Source organism: Pipistrellus kuhlii, unplaced genomic scaffold, assembly GCF_014108245.1.
Source record: "Pipistrellus kuhlii isolate mPipKuh1 unplaced genomic scaffold, mPipKuh1.p scaffold_m20_p_19, whole genome shotgun sequence".
NCBI classification, from domain to species: Eukaryota; Metazoa; Chordata; class Mammalia; order Chiroptera; family Vespertilionidae; genus Pipistrellus; species Pipistrellus kuhlii.
The window spans coordinates 1979827-2001438 of record NW_023425504.1 but is presented as its reverse complement, the minus strand read 5'-3'; the positions used below and the strand labels follow the sequence as shown (position 1 = coordinate 2001438).

Genomic DNA, 21612 nt, shown 5'->3' with positions numbered 1-21612 from the left:
GATGACATTGGTTAATAATTTCATATATGTTCAAATGTACAATTCTATATATTGCATTGTGTATTTATGACCTTAAGTCAACTCTCCTTTGGATTTTAACTGCCTAGGTAAGCTAATCCAACTTTGTATGTGTTCATTGGCGAGTTTCAAAGACATTATAATCACATCCTACTTCAAATATCAGAAAGATTTTATAAACTCTCTATTTTCAAGGTTGTAGCCCCAAATCAGTATACTGTGTGCCAAGTCAGAACCTATACACTCTGGAAAACACTTGGGGAGTGGTTGAAGAGGCTAAGGGGTTGGGGAAAACCAGGCACCTGAATATCAGATTCCCAAGTGAACCTTTAAGTCGAAGGGGCTATTACTATCAGAAAAGTTTCAAGGTGAAGGATGGAACAGCAAGGGGTCTTCTGCAAGGAATATGGATGCTTTTTGTCAGGGGAAGGGCAGATGATTCTAGGTGTTCCACCAAGAATATGGTACAGCTTTCATAGGAAAAGATAGTGAAGAATAGGTCCTAGGGTATAAAGACAGGGTACATGGGGGAAGACCAGGGAAAAGGTGCTATAATTCAGGGAAGTTCTGGGACCAGAAAGAAATATAGAGGCAGCTCTCAAGGAACGCTAGAACTTGGGCAGGAGGACCTTAGGTTAATAAAGCCACAGATAAGACCCAAATCATTTTTAATTTACATTGTCACCTTCCTTCTTTAGGCCTGTTTGTAGTACCCTTTTACAGAAACCTCCTTTTACAGAAGCCTGGGAGATATTATGAAGAACTGAGAAAAATAAATTAAGAGATGGAATGTTTGCCTCAGGCTAGGAGGTATGGGAGCAACATGGATTGCTGATAAAATTAGACTAGAGATCTAGTATCAGCCTTGTCACTTACTAGCCATATGATAATAGGAAATTATCAAATGCTATGAGCTTCAGGTTCTTCATCTGCAAATGAATTTGATAAGCTCTGTCTTATAGAATTGTTACAATATACCCAGTATGCATGTATGTGGAAAGCCTCTGGCATAGTGCCTGGCATATGTTGGATCTTTAATTAATGGTGAGGAATCAAGCTTCTAGTTAAAAATCCTAATGTGTGGTTTTCAGGTCTAAGCACAGACAATTACAGAGGTTTTTCCCTTGTCACGCCTCCTGGAGAAAGGCTGCACTCTACACTTCAGATTGCATGTATCTGAAATGGATTACAGTTCAAGATTCAGGCCTCTCTGGCAGGTCATTCCCTTCTCATTATTTGCAGTCCTAGTTCCTGTACTTTCATTCCAAAGTGTCTTTATACGAAGCCTTGGGTAGAGGTCCTCTTCAGAGCCACTGTTTCCTCCTCTTTCTGAGAGGAGGAGAAGGAAATCTTGGAAACACCTTTTCCATGTGCCTTTTCACTTCTAACCCGTCCCCCTTTGCTTTCTCTGATTCTAGGATCCATAAAACTGCTAGAGCCTTTTGCTCTGGCTCCATCAACAGTGAGCAGATCCACCAGGTCTGTGCTGATCTACCTGACCATCACTGGTGTGCTATTCCATGAAGGAAAATAAAACAAGGAATGGGCACTTTCTTCTGTTTTACATTCCCACTTATACCATCACAGGAAGTGATTAAAGGTTTGACTTCACTGTATTTGGCTTGTTGCTTTAATCAGCTATTCTGACACCTGGCAGCTTAGCTCTCACTGGAGCTCAACAGAACTCTTGACACATGGCCATTGTTTCTAATATTATTTTGACTCCAGAACCTACTCCCATGTTCTCTGGAAACTTTTGTTATCCAAGACTTCTCAGAGAATATGAAGTGAGTGCTCTTAGACACTAGACACCAAATCAGTCCAAAACAATGCTCCATAAATAAAACTCAGTACATTTTCTTAGTAGGGGTGTCGAACTCAATCAGAGAAGGGGCCAAAATCTAAAATCCAGCCTAAATCGCGGGCCGAATGGTTTACTGAACAGTCATAAACTGTCATTGTGATGGAAACGCAGCGGAGTGCAGTGATGACAGCGCGGTGCGGGCCACATTGCAAGGCCTGGCGGGACGAATTTGGCCCGCGGGCCTTGTGTTTGACACATGTGTCTTAGAGCATACATTATTTAATTTGGTTATAGGTTAGTCTTCCTCATTAAACTCAGAGCTCCTAGAATTCAAGTCAAATATCAACTCCTTCCTTCTCTTTAACTGCTCTTCCATCCAAAACACCATTTTCATTCATTTCACTGCCATAACAAATATTTTCCTTGCTTAGAGTTAGCCTAAGTGCACTCAAGATAACCCAATCATAATGTCATTTTAATGGAGGAGGCTCTGGTTCTCCCAGGCCAGGCAAAAAAGTGCCAGCCTGGGCATCACTTCAAGGGAATATGACAAATTTTTCCTGTTAATCCTCACTTGAGGATATTTTTTCCATTGATTTTTTTAGAGAGAGTGGGAGGGTGGGAAGGAGAGACAGAGAGACATGAATATGAGAGAGATACATTGATTGGTTGGCAATGGCCTAACCACGGAGACCACATTCCAGGGCTCATACTATATTTTAAATAAAATCTTTACAGATGATATGTCTAGAACACCTAGTTCAAACATTCTGCTCAAATGTGCTATGTGATTAATTTTAAAAAATTCTTATTGTTGAAAGTATTAAGACATTAACCAAATTTACTATGTTTTTAGAAGAGTTCAGGACACCTTCCATACCAGTCTCAGGTGGAGATTTCTTTCTGTTTTATCCATGATCTAAAAGTAACTGATAATTTTTCTATTCAGGATTTTTCTCTCAACTGAGTCTGACATCTGCCACTAGTCAGCTTCATTATAAATAACTCTCACAGAAGGAATCTTAGTTTCTGAAAGTCCTAAACTGTTTTACTGCTGGGATCTTTCACTTTGATTGGTTGGAATGTGGTCTCCATGTTTAGTGCCAAGAAAATTCAGGTATATATAGTTTAATTTTACAGAGTGAATAAATGAATAAAAAGTTAGCTATCTTTTATGTTTTCTTCCTCTGTTGCTTAAAACCATATATTTTACTGCTGGGATCTTTAACATTTATAGGGAAACTAGAGGCCTGGTGCACAAAATTTGTGCACGGGGGTGGGGGGCATTCCCTCAGCCCAGCCTGCACCCTCTCACAGTCCAGGACCTCTGGCTCCTAACTGCTCACCTATCAGCTTGATCTCCCCTAACTGCCCCCCCCCGCTGGCCTGGTCACCTCCAATTCCCCCCCGCTGGCCTGTTTGCCCTTTACTGCCCCCCCCCCCTGCCAGCCTGGTCACCCATCACTGCGCCCCCTGCTGGCCTGATCACCTCCAGCTGCCCCCTGCTGGCCTGGTCACCCCACACAGCCTGCTGTCCAGTCATTTGGTTGTCCATTACTAACACCCCTGCCAGCCTGGTCGCCCCACACAGACTGCTGTTAGATTGTTCATCTCGTCATTTCGGTTGTGATGGCCCCTGGAATTTTATATATTAGGATTCCTAATGTAATGCCAAGTTATCTTGTTCTTGTGCTTACTGTTACTGTAGCACTTCAGCAAACAAGGACTCACAAAAAGATGGGTGATTTCCTAATTTCTTTTGCTAAATTGTGACCTCTTATACTTAAACCTGATAAACAACTATAAATGTTTGACCACTGTTATTAATAAGCTCAGATTATAAAGCTAGTTAAACTTTTTATTACAAGGAACAACATTTTAAACAAAAAAGATAATCTCCAAATCACCTATATTGAACAGGAACACTAAGGTATTCCCTCCATATCCACCCTGGTTCTCCACTACTTATTACTTTGGCTGCAGTCTTCAGATGGAGCGCAAGGAATGATATGCTTCAGACTTCACTCAGGTCAGGAGAAGCTCTGGAAATGATATTTGAACTTTCATCATTGACACTTGAACTTTCATCATTGACACTTGAACTTTCATCATTGACACTTGCACTTTCATCATCAACACTTGCACTTTCATCATCATCACGTGAACTTTCATCATCATCACTTGAACTTTCATCACTGTCACTTGAACTTTCATCACTGTCACTTGAACTTTCATCGGCTGTGGTAATAGTATTGTCCAAGGCAACTTCAGCCTGGGCTTCCTCTCTCTCATCTCTCAAAGCTTCCTCATACCAGTTTGTGAGGGAAGTGGGGTCAGTCTCAATGATCTTGGCCAAGGACTTCAGGACTTTCATTTTGGTGGTTTCAGCATGGGCCCTGGGACCCCACAGGAACTCATAACGTGGAGGATCACTATTGGGCACCTGCTGGCACTTCAGGTACTTTTCCTGAACTAGATCTTCAGTGATGAGCTTCCTAGGCTCCCCAAAGATAAAATTATTCTTCCCAACAGTTATCCCAATCATATTCATCATTTCCAAGATTCTTTCTTCAGAGGTTCGGTTGCCCTCCATGAAGATTATGCCCAAGATAAGTATCAGAAGGCCAGTCTTGGGCATGCCCTGGTCATCACTCAACATCCCATCATAGGTGAGGTCTAGTAATTTCACAAGCACATAAGAATGGCTGATGGGGTCCACTTCCTTCACTTCAATGCCAAAGATAATCTCCAGGCACTTACAGGCTTTTGTGAAGATCACAGGAAAGTGATCCTTGTGCTCTCTGATGACACTCTCTAGCATTTCTGCCATTGTGATGGGCTCCTTTGTTGTATACTTGATACTCAGGTACTGAACCAAGTCATATACCTTATTTTGTAGCACTTCAGTGAACAAGGACTCAGGATTTAGTGGAGTCTGCGAGGTGCTTGGATCCTCTTCTTGGCTGCTGGAGCCCTCATTTGATTTGCTTGATAGAGTGACTGTGTCAGCAGTGGAGGAGGAGCAAGAGCTCTGTAAACTCTGAAAAAGACTAAGTATCCCAGTGGCAGACAACTCCTCTGGAGTGCCAGGAGTCAAAGAAGAGAGAGGGGAGGAGGGGGTGTTGATGCTGGTGGTTTCTTCTTCTTCAACTATGGGAGCCTGTAAACCTACCAGACCCTGTGCTTCTCTTGGGGCCTGAAGGTCTTCCTTAAGGTTGCAGCTCTTACTCTTCTGATCATGAGACATGACTTGTGTTGGGGCAGCTGGCCAATTGGGACTTACAGACCTAGAGGAGAGAGGGAGCATGTCAGTACACTTAGCTGAGAAACTCATCCATGGTGGCTCTAAGAAAGACAATTCACAGGCATCCTCTTTAGTGGTGCTCTTGTCACAGGGCTCCCATTTTCCTTGTGGCCTGTCTCCTAAGATCTAGAAGAAGAAGTGAGATGGCTCCTCAGGGAGTAGCCAGCCAACAGAGCTAGAGGATTTCAGGGCTGAGAGTACACTGGGTTGGGTGATGCACTATGGGGCTCCTTCTGTTCTAGGATAGGAGGGAACTTGGTTGGCATTCAGGGTATGCATCTCACCTTGATTTTGGTACTGCCTGGATCTCTTCCTATATGCTGACCTGAGGACACATGCTTCAGACCAAGGCCCTCACCTCCCAATTCCTCTGATAATTGAGGCATATCTCAGGATACAGATTATAGGCACAGTTCTCTCCCCCCAGGAGTTGTCAGGAGGAGTGGGGCCACCTGTGAAGTCCGCATTTTTCTGGAGTAGATGTTTCCCTCAGTGCACACTCAGAGTCCCAGTCTTTCCCATGCCATAGTCTGGACCAGTGGTCACCAGCCTTTCGGACCTCATGGACCACCAGTAGTCTGTGGTCTATCATTTGGTGACCCCTGGTCTGGGCTATACCACTCTGCTTAGCTCCTTTGATTTCCTAAGGAGGAAGTGGAAGGGGACTAAATCTGGCCACACTTGCCTAGGGCCTCCTGAGGCTGATATCAGGCACTACATGGGTTTCAGCGAGGCCTCCTTTGTCTAGAGTAGGAGAGTCCATTGTGTTATTAATCTTTACTCCTGAAAGTTCTTGCTCCATCCCCCACCACAGCAGACTTAACATGCATCCTAAAGATTCTACTCTTTAAGAGGAATCACTTCCCCCATCCCTTATGGAAGAAGTGACAGCCTATCACTCATGGCCATCTCTGCTTAGTGTCTTTCAGGTATGACATCAGGGGTGGTTCCAACTGTTCTGGGGGAGGGGTTGCCCTCAGTCTCCTTCAGAGTATCCGGCTTTACACCTGGAAGGACATTAGGCCACTCTTACCCTTTTACCTGTCATCTTGTCTCAGACTTCCCCGAGACAAAAGTGGAAAGACACCACATCCAACAACTCTTGCCTGGGGTCTCCCAGAGTTAGCAGCAAGAACAGGGCAGGTTTCTGTGGAATGCACTCTCTCTGACTTGGGGAGATACCCTCAACCCTCTTTTATGTACTCACACTACTCCAGACAGAGCTTAGGGCACCTACATTCTACTGACCTGAGAATCCCTCCAACAGCTGAAACCGTTTGGCTCAGTGGATAGAGCATCGGCCTGCGGACTGAAAGGTCCCGAGTTCAATTCTGGTCAAGGGCATGTACCTTGGATGCGGACACATCCCCAGTGGGGAGTGTGCAGGAGGCAGCTGATCAATGTTTCTCTTTCATGGATGTTTCTAACTATCTCTCTCCCTTCCTCTCTGTAAAAAAATCAATAAAATAATAAAATAAAATAAAATAAAATAAAATAATAAAATAAAATAAAATAAAATAAAATAAAATAAAATAAAAAGAATCCCTCCATCAGGCCATGGCACCAATCTCCCTGGAAACAATGTCAAGGAAGTATGGAGGTTTGGGGGAGGTGCCTCTCTTATAGGATTACCATGGAGGATGAATAGAGAAACTGAGACAGGAAAGTTAAAACAAGGCCAAACAGTGTGGGTAATTTGCAGCCAGCTTGTAACTAACAAGCCATTATCTTCCCCAGCCAAGGACATGAGAACAAGTGGTAAAATACACACACACACACACACACACACACACACACACACACACAGAAACCTCCCTAATGTGAGAATGCAGAAAGGGAAGGGGAAAGGATAAAAAGTCACAGTTACACTCCCTAAACAGAGAAGCCAGCAGTCTCAAGGCTTGCAAGATAAAGTTGCCAGACAGTTCTCAAATTCTGGGAAGGCCACAACAAAGTAAAAAGAGACCTTGAGAATTAATCTGTACCAAAATATTCAGCAGAGGAATTTTGAGATATATAGACAGGATGGTGTAGAATGCCTTGGACCCCAACCCAACCTGCTCTTCAGATAAGCTGAGAGCCTATCTGTGCTTCATAAACCAGATGTATAAGTTTGATTGCTTTGCTTTTTTCAACAAAGGTGTGTGCTTTAATTAATTGGCTTTTCACAACACAGTCAAGGTATCTTGTATAAATTCATTCATATGAGAAGTCAGGGATCAAGGTTGGGAACAGACCTCTCCACTGGCTCAGGGGGCTGTGCGGTAACACCTTTCTGGTGTCAGTGAGAGGTGCCATAACACCTCTGCATTACAGCTTTACCCAATGTTGATCACAGGAGTGAGCCAATGTTGGATGTCTGATGTTGGTTGTTGGTTAGGTGGGGCCCGCTCTATCTACACAAAAAAATTTTTTAGTCTTTTCTCAGACTCCTTACCTTGATGCGTGGAAGCACCTGGGAATCTTTGTTCCTGTTGATCTGATGTCACAACTCTTCCACTAAGCTTCACTTTCTTCAGATTCCTAAGGCAGAAGTAAAGAAGTATCACATCCAGGAACCTTTCCTGGGGCTTCCCAGGGTTGATCTATCTGCAGTGAGAGCTCCCCGAAGCCCTTTCTCAAATTTCTCACTTTGATTCTTGGCAGGGCTTAGAACTTTTCTTCCTGGTGACCTGAGACCAGCCCCTTCAGACTGGGGATTCATCTCGGGAACATCCCTAATCTAGAAAAGGGAGGGAGGTACCCTTATCTTCCCAACACTGCCCAGGGTCTCTAAGGCTGACAGCAAGAATCGGGGCCAATTTCTATGGGTTCTGAATTGGGGGAATATCTCAGTCTTCCTCAAGGTATTCGTATTTACTCCTGACAGGCCCCTCCCCCCCCCACACTGTTGGCCTGAAGATCAAGGCCATATCTCTGAGACCTTGACATGTAACCGGGGGTGATTTTTCTGTCAACCATGCCTGGAGCCTCACAGGGATGATAGCAGAGGAAGGTGTCTGTGGGAAACTCCTCTGTCTGTGGTGGGAGGTTTCTTCAGGATCCTTACCTTGATGACTGGCAGAGTCTGGGACTCCTCACCTCGCTGACCAGATTCTGGTTATCTCAGTTGAAGCCTTATCTCCCTGGAACTCCAAAAGTCAGTCGGGAAACAGTACATCTAAGGATCACGCATAGGGTCTCCTCAGGCTGATAGCAGGCTCAGAACAGTCCGAGGCTCGTTCTGTTCCGTAGTAGCTCTTGACTCCCTAATTAAATACTCTCTGGGAGATTCCGCCCTCTCTGCCAGCTGGAAGCATTTGCTCAACTGCAAGTCTTTCAGAAAATGGTTTTGGTTCCCAGGTTAAATGCTAGATTGGAGGACAGCAGCACCCATGAAAGATGGTGGAGATTCAGAAAAGAAGCATAACTTTCTATGCGGTCTCTTCACCCACCAGACATACAGTTGGAAACATTTTGTTCTAAAAGTTTATTTTCTACACTGAAGATGTTAAGCAGCATGATGTCCCTAATTTTTTTTTAGATTATCTAATATTGTATTGTTCAATGCAGTAATTTTCATTTTTCTTAAGCCTCCCTGATATTAAAAAATTGTATTTTGCATCTCTACCAAGCATGTGTGTACCTGTAGTTCATCCTGATGCTTGCTATTCTATTTTTAGTCAATTCTTTTTATTCTATTAAAATATTTTTTAAAAGCACAGTCTTAATCACTACAGTGGTTTCAGGTGGTTATTAGCATGGACTCTGGAGTCATTGCATTAATCCAGCCAATCTTTCTGGATATCTGATACTATGCAGGACGACTTGCATCTGTAGTCTGAGGTGATGCCTCCGGTTTGTGCAGTGAAGCCGGGGCATAAGTTTAAAAAGTTTACTCCTATATATCTTGTCATCTGTCATCCTTTACAGATAATCAACACTCCCAAACTTCACTGCTGCCTTTCACTCCTCCGTGGGAAACACAGTACCAGCTCAACACAGGGTTTCTCGTTTTTTATTTTTATTTGTTTGTTTGTTTGTTTATTTATTTATTTATTTATTTATTTATTATTTTTGTGTGTGTATGTGTGTGTGTGTGTGTGTTTTATTTTGTTTTTTAGATTTTGTTGTTGATATTTTTGGTAGGCTAAAAAATTCATCTGGACGCTAAAGCTCTCATATTCCAGAACCCCGGAGCCTGTCAAATTCTTCTTTCTTTGGGAAAAAAGGACTTTGTAGATGTGATTAATTTAAGAATCTTTTGATGGGGGAATGATTATCCGGGAGTATCTAGGTTAGCCTTAAATGCAAATCACATGTGTCCTTTCAAGGAAGCAGAAGAAGAATCAACAGAGGAGACATTGTGAATGTGAAGCAGAGAGATACTTGAAGGAAGATGCTGACCTTGAAGGCTGCAGTCATGTCACCACAAGCTAAGAAATGTCTGCAGCTACCAGAAGCTGGGAAAGGCAAGGAATAGATTCTACCTTAAAGTCCCCAGTTGAAGTATGGCCCTTTTGGGCACTGTGATTTCAGCCCAGTGAAACTGATTTGGGGCACCTGGCTTCCAAAATTCTGTTATTTAAGCCAACCAGTTTCTAGTAGTTTGACACAGCAGCCCTAGGAAACTGATATATAATCATTTATTTGTTTTCACTCGCCCTTTTACAATTTTCCAGGCTTGATATTGGGAGTGGAAATCAGCAATACAAACTTCATTGTCATTTTGGCAACTACAGGTAAATATTTTAAGGAGAATTGACATGTTTAACTTGTGATATTTTGCTTCACATTAGTGAATATGGTATACTTCTCTATTTATTTGGGACATTTAAAAAATTCTGAACCTATCAGTAAACTTTTATATTTGCCTATATGAAGAGCTCATACATTTTTGTGATTTATCACTTCTCTTAGGTAACTTTTGGGTTTGTTGCTGTGATGAATGGGGTATTGCCTATTACATATTCTAATTAGTTATTGTTTTCATTTGTCAAACTCTGGATTTTGTTATATTGATCTCCCATAGAGTATCTTTTTGAACTCTCTTATTTATTTGCACATTACACAGACTTATTGTTTTTAATTATCTAGACAGATGACCATATTGTTGCCAAATTTTATCTCTTTCTTTTCAATATTCATATTTATTTTTTATATCCTTATCTCTGGCTTTGTGTTCCAGTGCAGCTTTGAACAGTAGTGGGGAGAGTATATCTGTCTTGTTTCTGACTTTAATGAGAATGCTCCTACCATTTCAAGTCTAACTATGTTTGCTATAGAATTTAGGAAAAGGAGGTTTCCTCCTATTCTTATTTTGCCAGAAGTTTCTACCATGAACTCATGTTGAATTTCTTTCAAATACTTTTTCTATATCCATTGACACAATCAAATCTTTCCTCCCTTTAATTTGATAATGTAGGGAGTTACAATTTAAAGTATTTTCTAATGTTAGTCATGTTTTCATTCCTTGGGCACAGACTGTTTGCTTATTTAATTAACTGTTGTGTTGACTATGCTATTTTATGTAAGGTAGTTACTGATATATGAATGAGCTTGGTTCAAGTGTCCTTTTTTGGGTGGGGGCAAGGTTCTTATTTGTTTTTTGAATCAAGGAGAGCTGGCTAGGGAAAATGAGTTAAATAATTTCTCATTTTTTTGTATGCTTTGGAAAAGTTTTCAAAAGATAGCAGTTAATTTTCCATTATCATTTGGTAAAAGTGACAATCAGAATGATCTTGTTCTGGATATTTCAGAGTGGCTTGAGTTTTGAATCGAATTTCCATTTGTATTTTTGCATTGAAGTTTTCTTACACATCATTTTGGTTATTTATTTTCTAAAATGTGGTCCATTTTACTTAAGATTTTAAGTTTAATGACATAATATTTATAATAAAACTAAAGGTCCAGTGCATGAAATTCATGCATGGAGGGGTGTCCCTCAGCCCAGCCTGCACCCTCTCCAATCTGGGACCCTCAAAGGATATCCTACTGCTGGTTTACAGGGATCAAGCCTAAACTGGCAGTCAACATCCCTCTCAAAATCCAGGACTGCTAGCTCCTAACCGATCACCTGCCTGCCTGCCTGGCTGGCTGATTGCCCCTAACCACTTTTGCCTGCTGGCCTACTCGCCCCCAGCTGTCCCCCACCGCTGGCCTGTTTGCTCCCAAATGCCCCCCACCAGCCTGATCACCCCCAACTGACCCCTGTGCCAGTGTGCTTGCTCCCAATTGCCTCCCGTGCAGGCCTGCTCACCTCCAACTTCCCCCCCTGCTGGCCTGCTTGCTCCTACTTTTCCTCCTCACTGGCCTGCTTGCCCCCAACTGGCCCCCTGCTGGCCTGCTCACTCCAAACTGCTCTGACCCACTGTCCTGATCACCTCCAACTGACATCCACTGACAGGGTGAGCAACTGAGGGCTGTTTTTAGGCTAGCCACACCACCTTCAAGGTGTGTGTCCCCATTGGGGTGCCTGTCCAGCCTAGGTGAGGGGCTGATGGCTGTTTGCAGGCTGGCCAATTCCACTGGTGATCCAGGCTCCCAGCCCCTCCTTTTTTGCTTTCTTTCTTTTTTTTTTTTTTTTTCCAGTGCCTCCTTGAGTGGAGGCCAGGGCTGGCTAGAAGCAGGTATCTGGGATTTATATATCTTCTATAATTAAAATTTTGTAGTCTTGAACAGAGGCAAGGACCAGCCAGGACAGGCAGGAAGCTTGGCTTCCTCTATTGTTGGGGGCAACCCAAGCCTCCTGCTGGCTCCAGCTCCATGGCTGCCACCAACATGGTTGGGCTAATTTGCATACTTGCTCCTGATTGGCTGTAGGTGTGGCAAAGTGATTGTTAATTTGCATGCTTCTCTTTTATTAGTGTAGATGTATTGCAGAAACCCCCAAATTTATATATCAATAGAGAGAATAGTATAAAGAACCCAGTATATGTGAAAATCCACAATATATGGCTAATGTATTTCCAACTATCCCCCCCCCCCACTATTCTCTCACTCCTCCATTTCTGCAACTAGAATATTGTAAAGCAAGTCTAAGACATAACACTTAAGTATTTCAAGCATGCTTTTCATTTTTAAAATTTCATTTTCAATTATTTTTTGTATTTCATATTATTTTTATTTTAGTTTCATATATACAGCATAGTGGTTAGACAATTGTATACTTTACAAAGTGATCCCCCCAATATTTCAAGTACATATCTGGCACCATACATAATTATTACAATATTATTGACTACATTTTCCATACTGTATATCATCATGAGTATAATTACCAATTTGTACTTTTTAAGCCCTACACCCTTTTCACTCAGCTTCCTCCTCCTAAAAGATAAGGAATATTTTCTAAAACAAACTTAATACAATTATTATTTCTAAATACATCTTTGTTATTGATGTAAAATATTTAGTTATTTTTTCACACTTACATGAGAGAATACTACTTTTTAAAAAATTGGTTCTCTGAAACTGCTTTGGCTCAGTGGATAAAGCATTGGCCTGCAGACTGAAAGTCCCAGGTTCGATTCTGATCAAGAGCATGTACAGGCAAGGAACAGGCAACTGAACAATGATTCTCATCATCGATGTTTCTAACTATCCCTCTCTCTTTCTCTCTATAAAAAATCAATAAAATATATTTTTTAAATTGGTTTTTTAATTGATATCCAAATATGGTCTATACATTTTTATTATTTATATTCCTTGTCTTTTAAAAATATATAGATTTCCACCATATCACTGTTTTTCCATGGTTTGAAAAAGTCTTCTGTGTTTTTTTAAAACTTTATTGTTGCAAGTATTACATGTGTCCCCTATTTGTCTCAGTGACCCCTTCGAGACTGCCCCCTACTCCTCCCCAGGCCATCACCACACTGTTGTCTGTGTCCAAGGGTTATGCATAAATGCATACAAGTTCTTTGGATGATCTCTTCCCACCCACTTATCCATCAACCCACTCACCCACCCCACCTTCCCTATGAGATTTGACAGTCTGTTCCATGCATCTGTGTCTCTGGGTCTATTTTGTTCATCAGTTTATTTTGTTCTTTATTTTCCACATATGAGTAAGATCATGTGAAACTTGTGTTTCTCTGACTGGCTTATTTTGCTTATCATAATACTCTCCAGGTCCTTCTAGGATGTCTCCAAAGGGTAAAAAATCTTTCTTTTTTACAGTTTATGGTCAATTTATTTTTTATAAAAAGGCCAATTCAGTTGAAGAAATTATAGTTTGTTTTTTTAACAATTGGTGCTAGAAAAATTAGGTATCTACATGCAAAAAAGTTACAAATTGGATCTCATCAAAATTAAACACTTTTTACTTCAAAAGACACCATTAAAAATGAAAAGTCAATTCATAGACAAGTAGAAAGTAGTTGCAAATCATGTATTTGCTAAAGGACTCATAATCAGAGCAAACAAAGGACTAATAACTCAGTAATAATAAAACAATCTAATAACAAATAGGTAAAAGACTTAAAAGAATATTTTACCAAAAAAGATACATGAAAATATGCTTAAAATGGTGCAAGTCCATTGGGGAAATTCAAGTCAATACCATACTGTAAGATACCACTTTATACCCACCATAATGACTAAAAATAAATCAATAAATGTTTATATCATTTTATTTTATTTTATTTTATTTAAATATATTTTATTGATTTTGTACAGAGAGGAAGGGAGGGAGATAGAGAGTTAGAAACATCGATGAGAGAGAGTCATGGATCAGCTGTCTCTTGCACACCCCCTACTGGGGATATGCCCGCAACCAAGGTACATGCCCTTGACCGGAATCGAACCCGGGACCCTTCAGTCCCCAAGCCGACGCTCTATCCATTGAGCCAAACCAGTCCCAGCGAAATGTTTATATCATTTTAGATAAATTGGAACTTTTATATATGCCACTTGGCATTTCAATCGTTTACACACTTTGGGAAACAGTTAATTTTCTTAAAAATTAAATCATTAACTTAACAACAACATTTAGTAAAACAACTACTAATGTCCACACAAAGACTTGTAAGTGAACATTCATAACAGCATTATTCATAAGAGCCCAAAAGTGGAAGCAACACAAATGTTCATCAACTGATGAATGGATTTTTAAAAAAAACAGTAAGTCCATATAATAGAATTACATTCTTCAATTAAAAAAGAACAAACTACTAATGCATTATAGCTCATGGTAGAACCTCAAAAACATTATGCTAAATGAAAGAAGCCAGATCCAAAGAACACATATTAGGATTCCATTTTCATGAAATTAAAAAAAAAAAAAAAGCAAGTCTGAGATAGAAAATATATAAAAACTTTTTTTTGGCTAGAGTGGGAATGGAGGTTGATTGCAAATTATTTTGAGGGAATTTGTGGTGGTGCTATTGTCTGAATATGTTTCTCCAGGAGCATACCAAAATCCTAACTCACAAAGATGATCACGTTAGGAAGTGTATATGCTCAGGGCATGAAAGTGGAGCTTGTATTAATGGGATTAGCTCCTTATAAAAGAGGATCTAGAGAATTTCCTAAACACTTTCATGATGTGAAGACACAGCAAGAAGGCTATAAACCAGAAAGAGGGTCTTCACCATAATGTGACCAGGATGGTACCTTGATCTCAGAGGTTCTAGCTTCTGGGACTGTGAGAAATAAGTTTCTGTTTTTTATAAGCCAGCCAGCCTCTGGTATCTATTTCATTATAGCTGCTTGAACAAATTAAGACGGGGTGAAAGGGTGAAACAAATGTCCTAAAGCTAGGTTTTATTGATTATTGCACAGGTTTATAAATTTACTAAAAATAATTATATTTATACTTATAATCGATATATTTTATGGCACATAAATTATAGTTTATTATTAAAGTTATAAAATATAAATCAGCTAATACTCATAACAATAAGTTTGATTAATTGTCAGTCACCATTAGCCTAGAGGGATAAAAGTGGCATTGTGCATATTAGTGCCATTAACAATTGGCCATATTGTTAGCTATTTTTTTTAATGTTGCTAATTCTTACACTCATGTCAATGACCAAAAAATATTATCACTCACTGTGCTTTGGTGGCTCAACAAGAGCTTTTACAAAATGAATTGTATCCTATTGGGCAACCAGAGCTGAATCATTGGCTGATTTTGCCCTTGAACAACTCAGAGATAATTACAAAAATGACTTAATCTCTTTATATAACAAAAACTTAGTTTAATGGTGACCCATGAAACTAGTAAGTTGTCTGATAACAGGCATTTACAATTGAGAGCATACAAAGAACATCAGTTTTATTGAATTAGGAAGCCAGGTATGATTTGTAAATCTTTGTTTTCCAGATAATATTTAGCATAAAACAGTGAGTGGTATTTATTTTATTCCACTTAAGAGGTATTTGTTGAGAGTTTCATGTCAGTAGAGTAATCTGAGACATTTTTGAAACATGATACCATGATACCCAGAACTTGTTGGCTCACTGTCTTAGTCCATTCTGCCCTCTGTAACAAAGTGCTATAGACTGAGTGGCTTATAAACCATGGGCATTTATTTCTCATAGTTATGGAGGCTGAAAGTCCAATATCAGGGTGCCAGCATGGTCAACTTCTGGTAAGGACCCTCTTCCATGTTACAAACTGCTTTCTGCTCATTGTGTCCTTACATGTTTGAAAGGGCACTAATTCCTTTCATGAAGAATCCAAGGTCAAGAACCTAATTACCTCACAAAGGCCCAGCCATCTAATTCCATCACATTGGAGGACAGAAATTCAAGGTATTAACTAACTTCATAATACCTTGACTCCATTCACTCCATTATACTCACTGTAACCACAAGATGTTGTTTGTACTCCTCAACCTATTATAAACTCATTTAGGGTTTTTAACTTCCTCCTACTGCATCTGCTCCTATCACCCCATATATGGACTATATTCCAGCCACACTCACCTTCTCACTATTCCTTGAGAAAATCTAAGCTCTCTTAGAGTTGCATTCATTGCATTTGTTATTCCCTCAGCTAGTACTATTCAGTTTATCTTTCCAGAAACAGCTAAAATAGTACCTCTTATGAAACTTGTCTCAAACATCCCCATTCCATTGTCTCTCCTCTCCAATTCACACAGCTACTTATATTATACTTAGTTATTTTGTTGCACTTATTACAGTATAGTATATCTTTTATACCTGGTAAATTGTGCATTTATCAAGGAAGAGACCATGCCTATGCCTCAGTATAGTACCCTGAACATGGTAACCATCAAGTTACTGGATAAATGAGTCAAGGATTAATGAGATTCAGTTACTATTACTATCTTTTAAAATATATACAACCCCAAATTTCCAAGTCACATCCTGTTTCAGAGGAAGATAAATATGACAGGCTGGCATGCATGTGGTCTATGAGAGGACAGTGTTTATAAAGTGGTGAAGCATAGAACTGGGGTGTCTAAAATATTGTTGTCAGGTACCCTATATAATAAAAGCCTAATATGCAAATTGACCCAGAGTGGTGGAATGACCAGTAGAATGACTGGTCCCTATGATACACACTGACCACCAAAGGACAGATACTCAATGCAGGAGCTTCCCCCAGCTCTCAGGCCCCAGGCCAGCTAAGATAGGTGCCAAAGGCGGGGAGGGCTCTAATCATCCCAGTGGTTGCCCCACAGACTGGCCCTGATCGTCAGCCAGGCTTAGGGACTCTACACCTGCACAGATTTTGTGCATCAGATCTCTAGCTCATATATACACTGAATGGCCAGATTATTATGATCTCTGAATGCATAATAATCTGGCCACTCGGTATCCTATCTAATAAAAGAGTAATATGAAAATTAACCATCACTCTGCTAAACCACAAACCACGCCCATCAGCCAATCAAGAGTACGTATGCAAATTAACCACAACCAAGATGGCTGTGGCCACAGAAGGGAAACTTGGGTTTTCCCGGCGATGGAGGAAGCCAAGCATTCTGCACACTCTGGCCAGCCAAGGCCTCCACTCAAGGCTACAAAGTTTCAATTATAGAACATAAATCCTGACAGAAATGGTGGCAGTCACGGAGCTAGAGAGAGCAGGAGGCTAGGGTTGCCCCAGCAATGGAGGAAGCCAAGTTTTCCTCACACCCTGGCCGGCCCAGGCCTCTGCTTAAGGCTACAGAGTTTCAATTATAGAAGATAAATACATTCCAACAAAAATGGCTGTCACAGCAGAACAAGCAAGAGACATGGCTCCACTCCAGGCTACAAAGTTTCAATTACCGTAGATAAACCCCAGATTCCAGGGCCTCCACTTGGGTCGCTAGGGAGAGCATGGCCAGCATCCAAACCACCACAGGCCCTTTGCCCAGGCAGCCCCAAACCCCAAGGGAACACCCACACTGATCTGGGACACACTTTAGGGCAAACCAGCCAGCCCCCACCCATGTACCAGGCCTCTATCCTATTTAATATAAGAGTAATATGCAGATTGACCATCACTCTAACACACAAGATGACTTCCCCCATGTGGGTACAAGATAGCCACCACAAGATGGCCAGCAGGGGAGGGCAGTTGGGGTGACCAGGCTGGCAGAGGAGGGAAGTTGAGGGCAACTGGGCCTGCAGGGAAGGACAGTTGGGGGGACCCAGGCCTGCAGGGGAGAGCATTTAGGGGGGGAGGGGAACCAGGCCTGCAGGGGAGGCCAGTTAGGGGCAAACAGACTGGCAGGGGAGCAGTTAGGCATCAATCAGGCTGGCAGGGGAGTGGTTAGGGTGTGATATGCCTGGCAGGCAGAAGTGGTTAGGGGCAATCAGGAGGGTAGGCAGATGAGCAGTTAGGAGCAAGCAGTCCTGGATTATGAGAGGGATGTTTGACTGCACATTTAAATGAGCAGTCAGACATCCTCGAGGGGTCCCAGATTGGAGAGGGTGCAGGTTGGGCTAAGGGAAACCTCTCATCCCCTGTGTACGAATTCTGTGCACCAGGCCTCTAGTGTGTATATATATTAGAGGCCTGGTGCATGAGTTCGTGCATGAGTGGGGGCTGGTCAGCCTGGCCAGGGAGAGGGGGCATGGGCAGTTGGCCGGCCTGCCTGCTGGTTGAATTCCTGGTAGACGGGACAATTTGGATATTAGCCTTTTATTATATAGGATATACGATATATACTGAGTGACCAGATTCTTATGCATTCAGAGATCATAATAATCTGGCCACTCAGTATATGTGGAATCTGAAATCAGAAAAATCACATTTATAGGTAAAAGAAAAAAACTAACCATGTGAATTCATACAAATATTAATTAATTTGATTTTGGGATACCTTTCACAATTTATACATATATCAAATCACAGCATTGTACCCATTAAATATATAATAATTTTGTCAATTATATACCAGTAAAGCTGGAAGAGAAATTCACAGATGAAATGATAATAATAGTTTTAGAAATTTCCTTTATATATATTTTTAAATATGCTTTATCTTTAACTACTAATAAATAGCTTTGAAATTTTATCTGGTGGTGAAATATAGAACTGTTTATATCATAATATCCATTGCCAGCATCACCACCTTGACTCTTATCATAAACTAGAGGCCTGGTGCATGAAAATTCATGTACTAGAGAGGGTTCCCTCACCACAGCCTGTCCCTTCTCACACCTTCAGGGGTGGGAGGTGAGCCGGTGATCAGGGGAAGGCAATGCCCCATCACATCTCTGCTGCTGCCACTATCGGCAGCTCCTTGAGCAGCCCTGGGCAGCTGGACAGTTACCATCTGAGGCTTGCCTGCACCTCGGGCTGGCTTTGGGTGGCTGAGGAGACTGGGTGCTGCCATCTTGTGGCTGTGGGTGCCACTATCTTTGAGGATGTGGTAGTCAATTAGCATATTCCTCCTCATTGACTATGGGTGCTGCCATCTTTGTGAGGTGTGAGGTCAATGAACATATTCCCTCTTTATTAGATAGGACTATTCTAATTTGTGCACTGGGGAGGAGGGGGGTCCCTCATCTCATCTTGCACCCTATCCAATCTATGACCCCACAGGGGATGTCTGACTGCCAGTTTAGGGATTGGGCCTAAACCAGCAGTTGGACATCACTCTTACAATCCAGGATTGCTGGCTCCCAACAACTCGCCTGTCTGCCTGCCTGATTGCCCCTAACTGCTTCTGAATGCCAGCCCAAACACCCCCTAATCACTCCCCTGCCAGCCTGATCAGTGCCTATCTGCTCCCCTGTTATCCCATACACCCCCCAGTGTCCTCCTCTACTGCCCTGTTGCCCTCAACTGCCCTCTCCTGCTGGCCTAATCACCCCCAACTGCCCTCCCCTGCTGGCCTGGTTTCTCCTAACTGCCCTCCCCTATAGGCCTGGTCCCCCCCAACTGCCCTCCTCAGCAGGCCCAGTTGCCCCTAACTGCCCTCCTCTGCTAACCTGGTCACTCCTAAATGTCCTCCCCTGCTGGTCTTTTCGCCCCCAACTTCCCTCCCCTGCTTGCCTGATCACCCACAACCACCCTTCCCTGTCGGCCATCTTGTGGTGGCCATCTTGTGACAGCCATCTTGTGATGACATGGGGGCAGCCATCTTGTGCTAGGGCATGATGGTCAATTTGAATATTACCTCTTTATTATATAGAATGGCATTTCCTTTGAAGTAATCAAAATAGTAATAACTGATACCTATTGATTATCAGATACACAACAGTCATTGTGTTAGTTGCTAGCCAATTATTTAAAAACATAGTATGCCAACAATAGGAGATAATTTTACACATGAGTAAATTGTGGCCCAGAAAGCTATAGCAAATAGTTCAAAATTAGTTAAGTGAAAGAGCCAAGATGTGAATACAGATTCATCTTATCCAAATTTCATAATCAGTCCTCAATATTATGAAGATTATTGTGCTTCATAGGTGTTAAAGGCAACTAAAGTTAGATAAGAAAATTATATGTATATTTAAATAAATGTATATAATAAAAAAGATGAATTGTAAGTACAAGTTGGTTCAGAAATAATTGCAAATGTGGTGACCTAGTAATTGCAACAGATTCCTTTAAGAAATAGTACAATAGTTATTCTAGCAGTAAATAGAAGCTATAGTTAAGTATTCAGGGCATTTTGTATTACATATTAATAGACTATTCCACATATAATAATAATTGAGAAAAATATAAGCCAGCACTTTTGGGTATTAATTTTAAAGAGATCTGAAAACTGAAAAAATGTACTTTACAAAGTATTGATATATCTTTATTGAACAGAAAAAACAACTTAAACACTGAAGAATAAAGTCAAATCTAGAAGCAGTCATTTAATTTTTGTCTGTGCCTCAATGCATTTGAATTTCTATTTTAAAAGTATCAGAAAAAATGTGTCTGTATACTTAAATTCCAAAAACACTTTGCATTACATTTACATAAGCACTTATGGCACTATTTAGGACAAATATGCAGTATTCAGCATATTCTGAACTGCAGAGTTTGAGTTATTATCAAAAGGATCTTTCATGTCTAAATATGACTCATGTTCTTTCAAACATAAAAGTAAAATGTTAGTATAAACTTGTTACAAAAACACTATCATAATAACATGTATTAAAACCATGACAAATAAATGAATAAGGTCATGAATAAAAAAAAATTATTTTAAAATAGTTTTAAAGAAAGATATCTGTTATCTACATAATATATAACAGAACTAGAGACCTGGTGCACAAAATTTGTGCACAGAGTGGGGGGTGTCCCTCAGCCCAGCCTGCACCCTCTCCAATCTGGGACCCCTTGGGGGATGTTAAACTGCCCATTTAGACCTGATCCTGGTGGAATCGGGTCTAAATGGGCAGTTGGGCATCCTTCTCACAGTCCAGGACTGCTGGCTCCCAACTACTCGCCTGCCTGCCTTCCTCATTGCCCCTAACTGCTTCTGCCTTCCAGCCTGATAACCACCTAACCACTCCCATGCCAGCCTGATTGATGTCGAACTGCTTCCTGCCAGCCTGTTTGCCCCCAACTTCCCTCTTCTGCCCGTCTGGTCACCCCTAACTGCCCTACCTTGCAGGGTTGATCGCCTCCAACTGCCGTCCCTTGCAGACCTGGTACCTCTCAACTGCCCTCACTTGTAGGCCTGGTGCCTCCCAACTGCCCTTCCCTGCTGGCCGTCTTGTGGTGGCCATCTTGTGTCTACATGGGGGCAGGATTTTTGACCACATGGGGGCAGCCATCTTGTGTGTTGGAGTGATGGTCAATCTGCATACTACTCTTTTATTAGATAGGTTAGAGGCCTGGTGCATGGGTGGGAGCCAGCTGGTTTGCCCTAAAGGGTGTCCCGAATCAGGGTGGGGGTTCCTTTGGGGTGTGGGGCAGCCTGTGCAAGGGGCCTGTGGAAGTATGCAGGATGGCCACACCCCCCAGTGACCCAAATGGAGGCCCTGGTATCTGGAATTTATTTACCTTCTACAATTGAAACTTTGTAGCCTGGAGCAGAGCCAAGCCACCTGCTCACTCCATGGCTACTGCCATTTCTGTTTGGTTTTATGT

The 21612-nt window shown here is 41.6% G+C and overlaps 1 protein-coding gene across 1 annotated transcript; it reads right to left on the bottom strand.

Annotated features, from left to right (window-relative positions):
• Positions 1–3836: 3836 nt before the first annotated feature.
• LOC118721909 (putative MAGE domain-containing protein MAGEA13P) lies at positions 3837–5105 on the bottom strand. The gene has a single exon (XM_036443197.1). The coding sequence runs from the start codon at positions 5067–5069 to the stop codon at positions 3837–3839; it is 1233 nt and encodes a 410-aa protein (XP_036299090.1). The 5' UTR covers positions 5070–5105.
• Between the last annotated feature and the right edge of the window lie 16507 nt (positions 5106–21612).

Bases quoted from the DNA above. Each gene is read 5' to 3' on its own strand.
- LOC118721909 (XM_036443197.1), bottom strand. From the start codon at position 5,069: ATGTCTCATGATCAGAAGAGTAAGAGCTGCAACCTTAAGGAAGACCTT.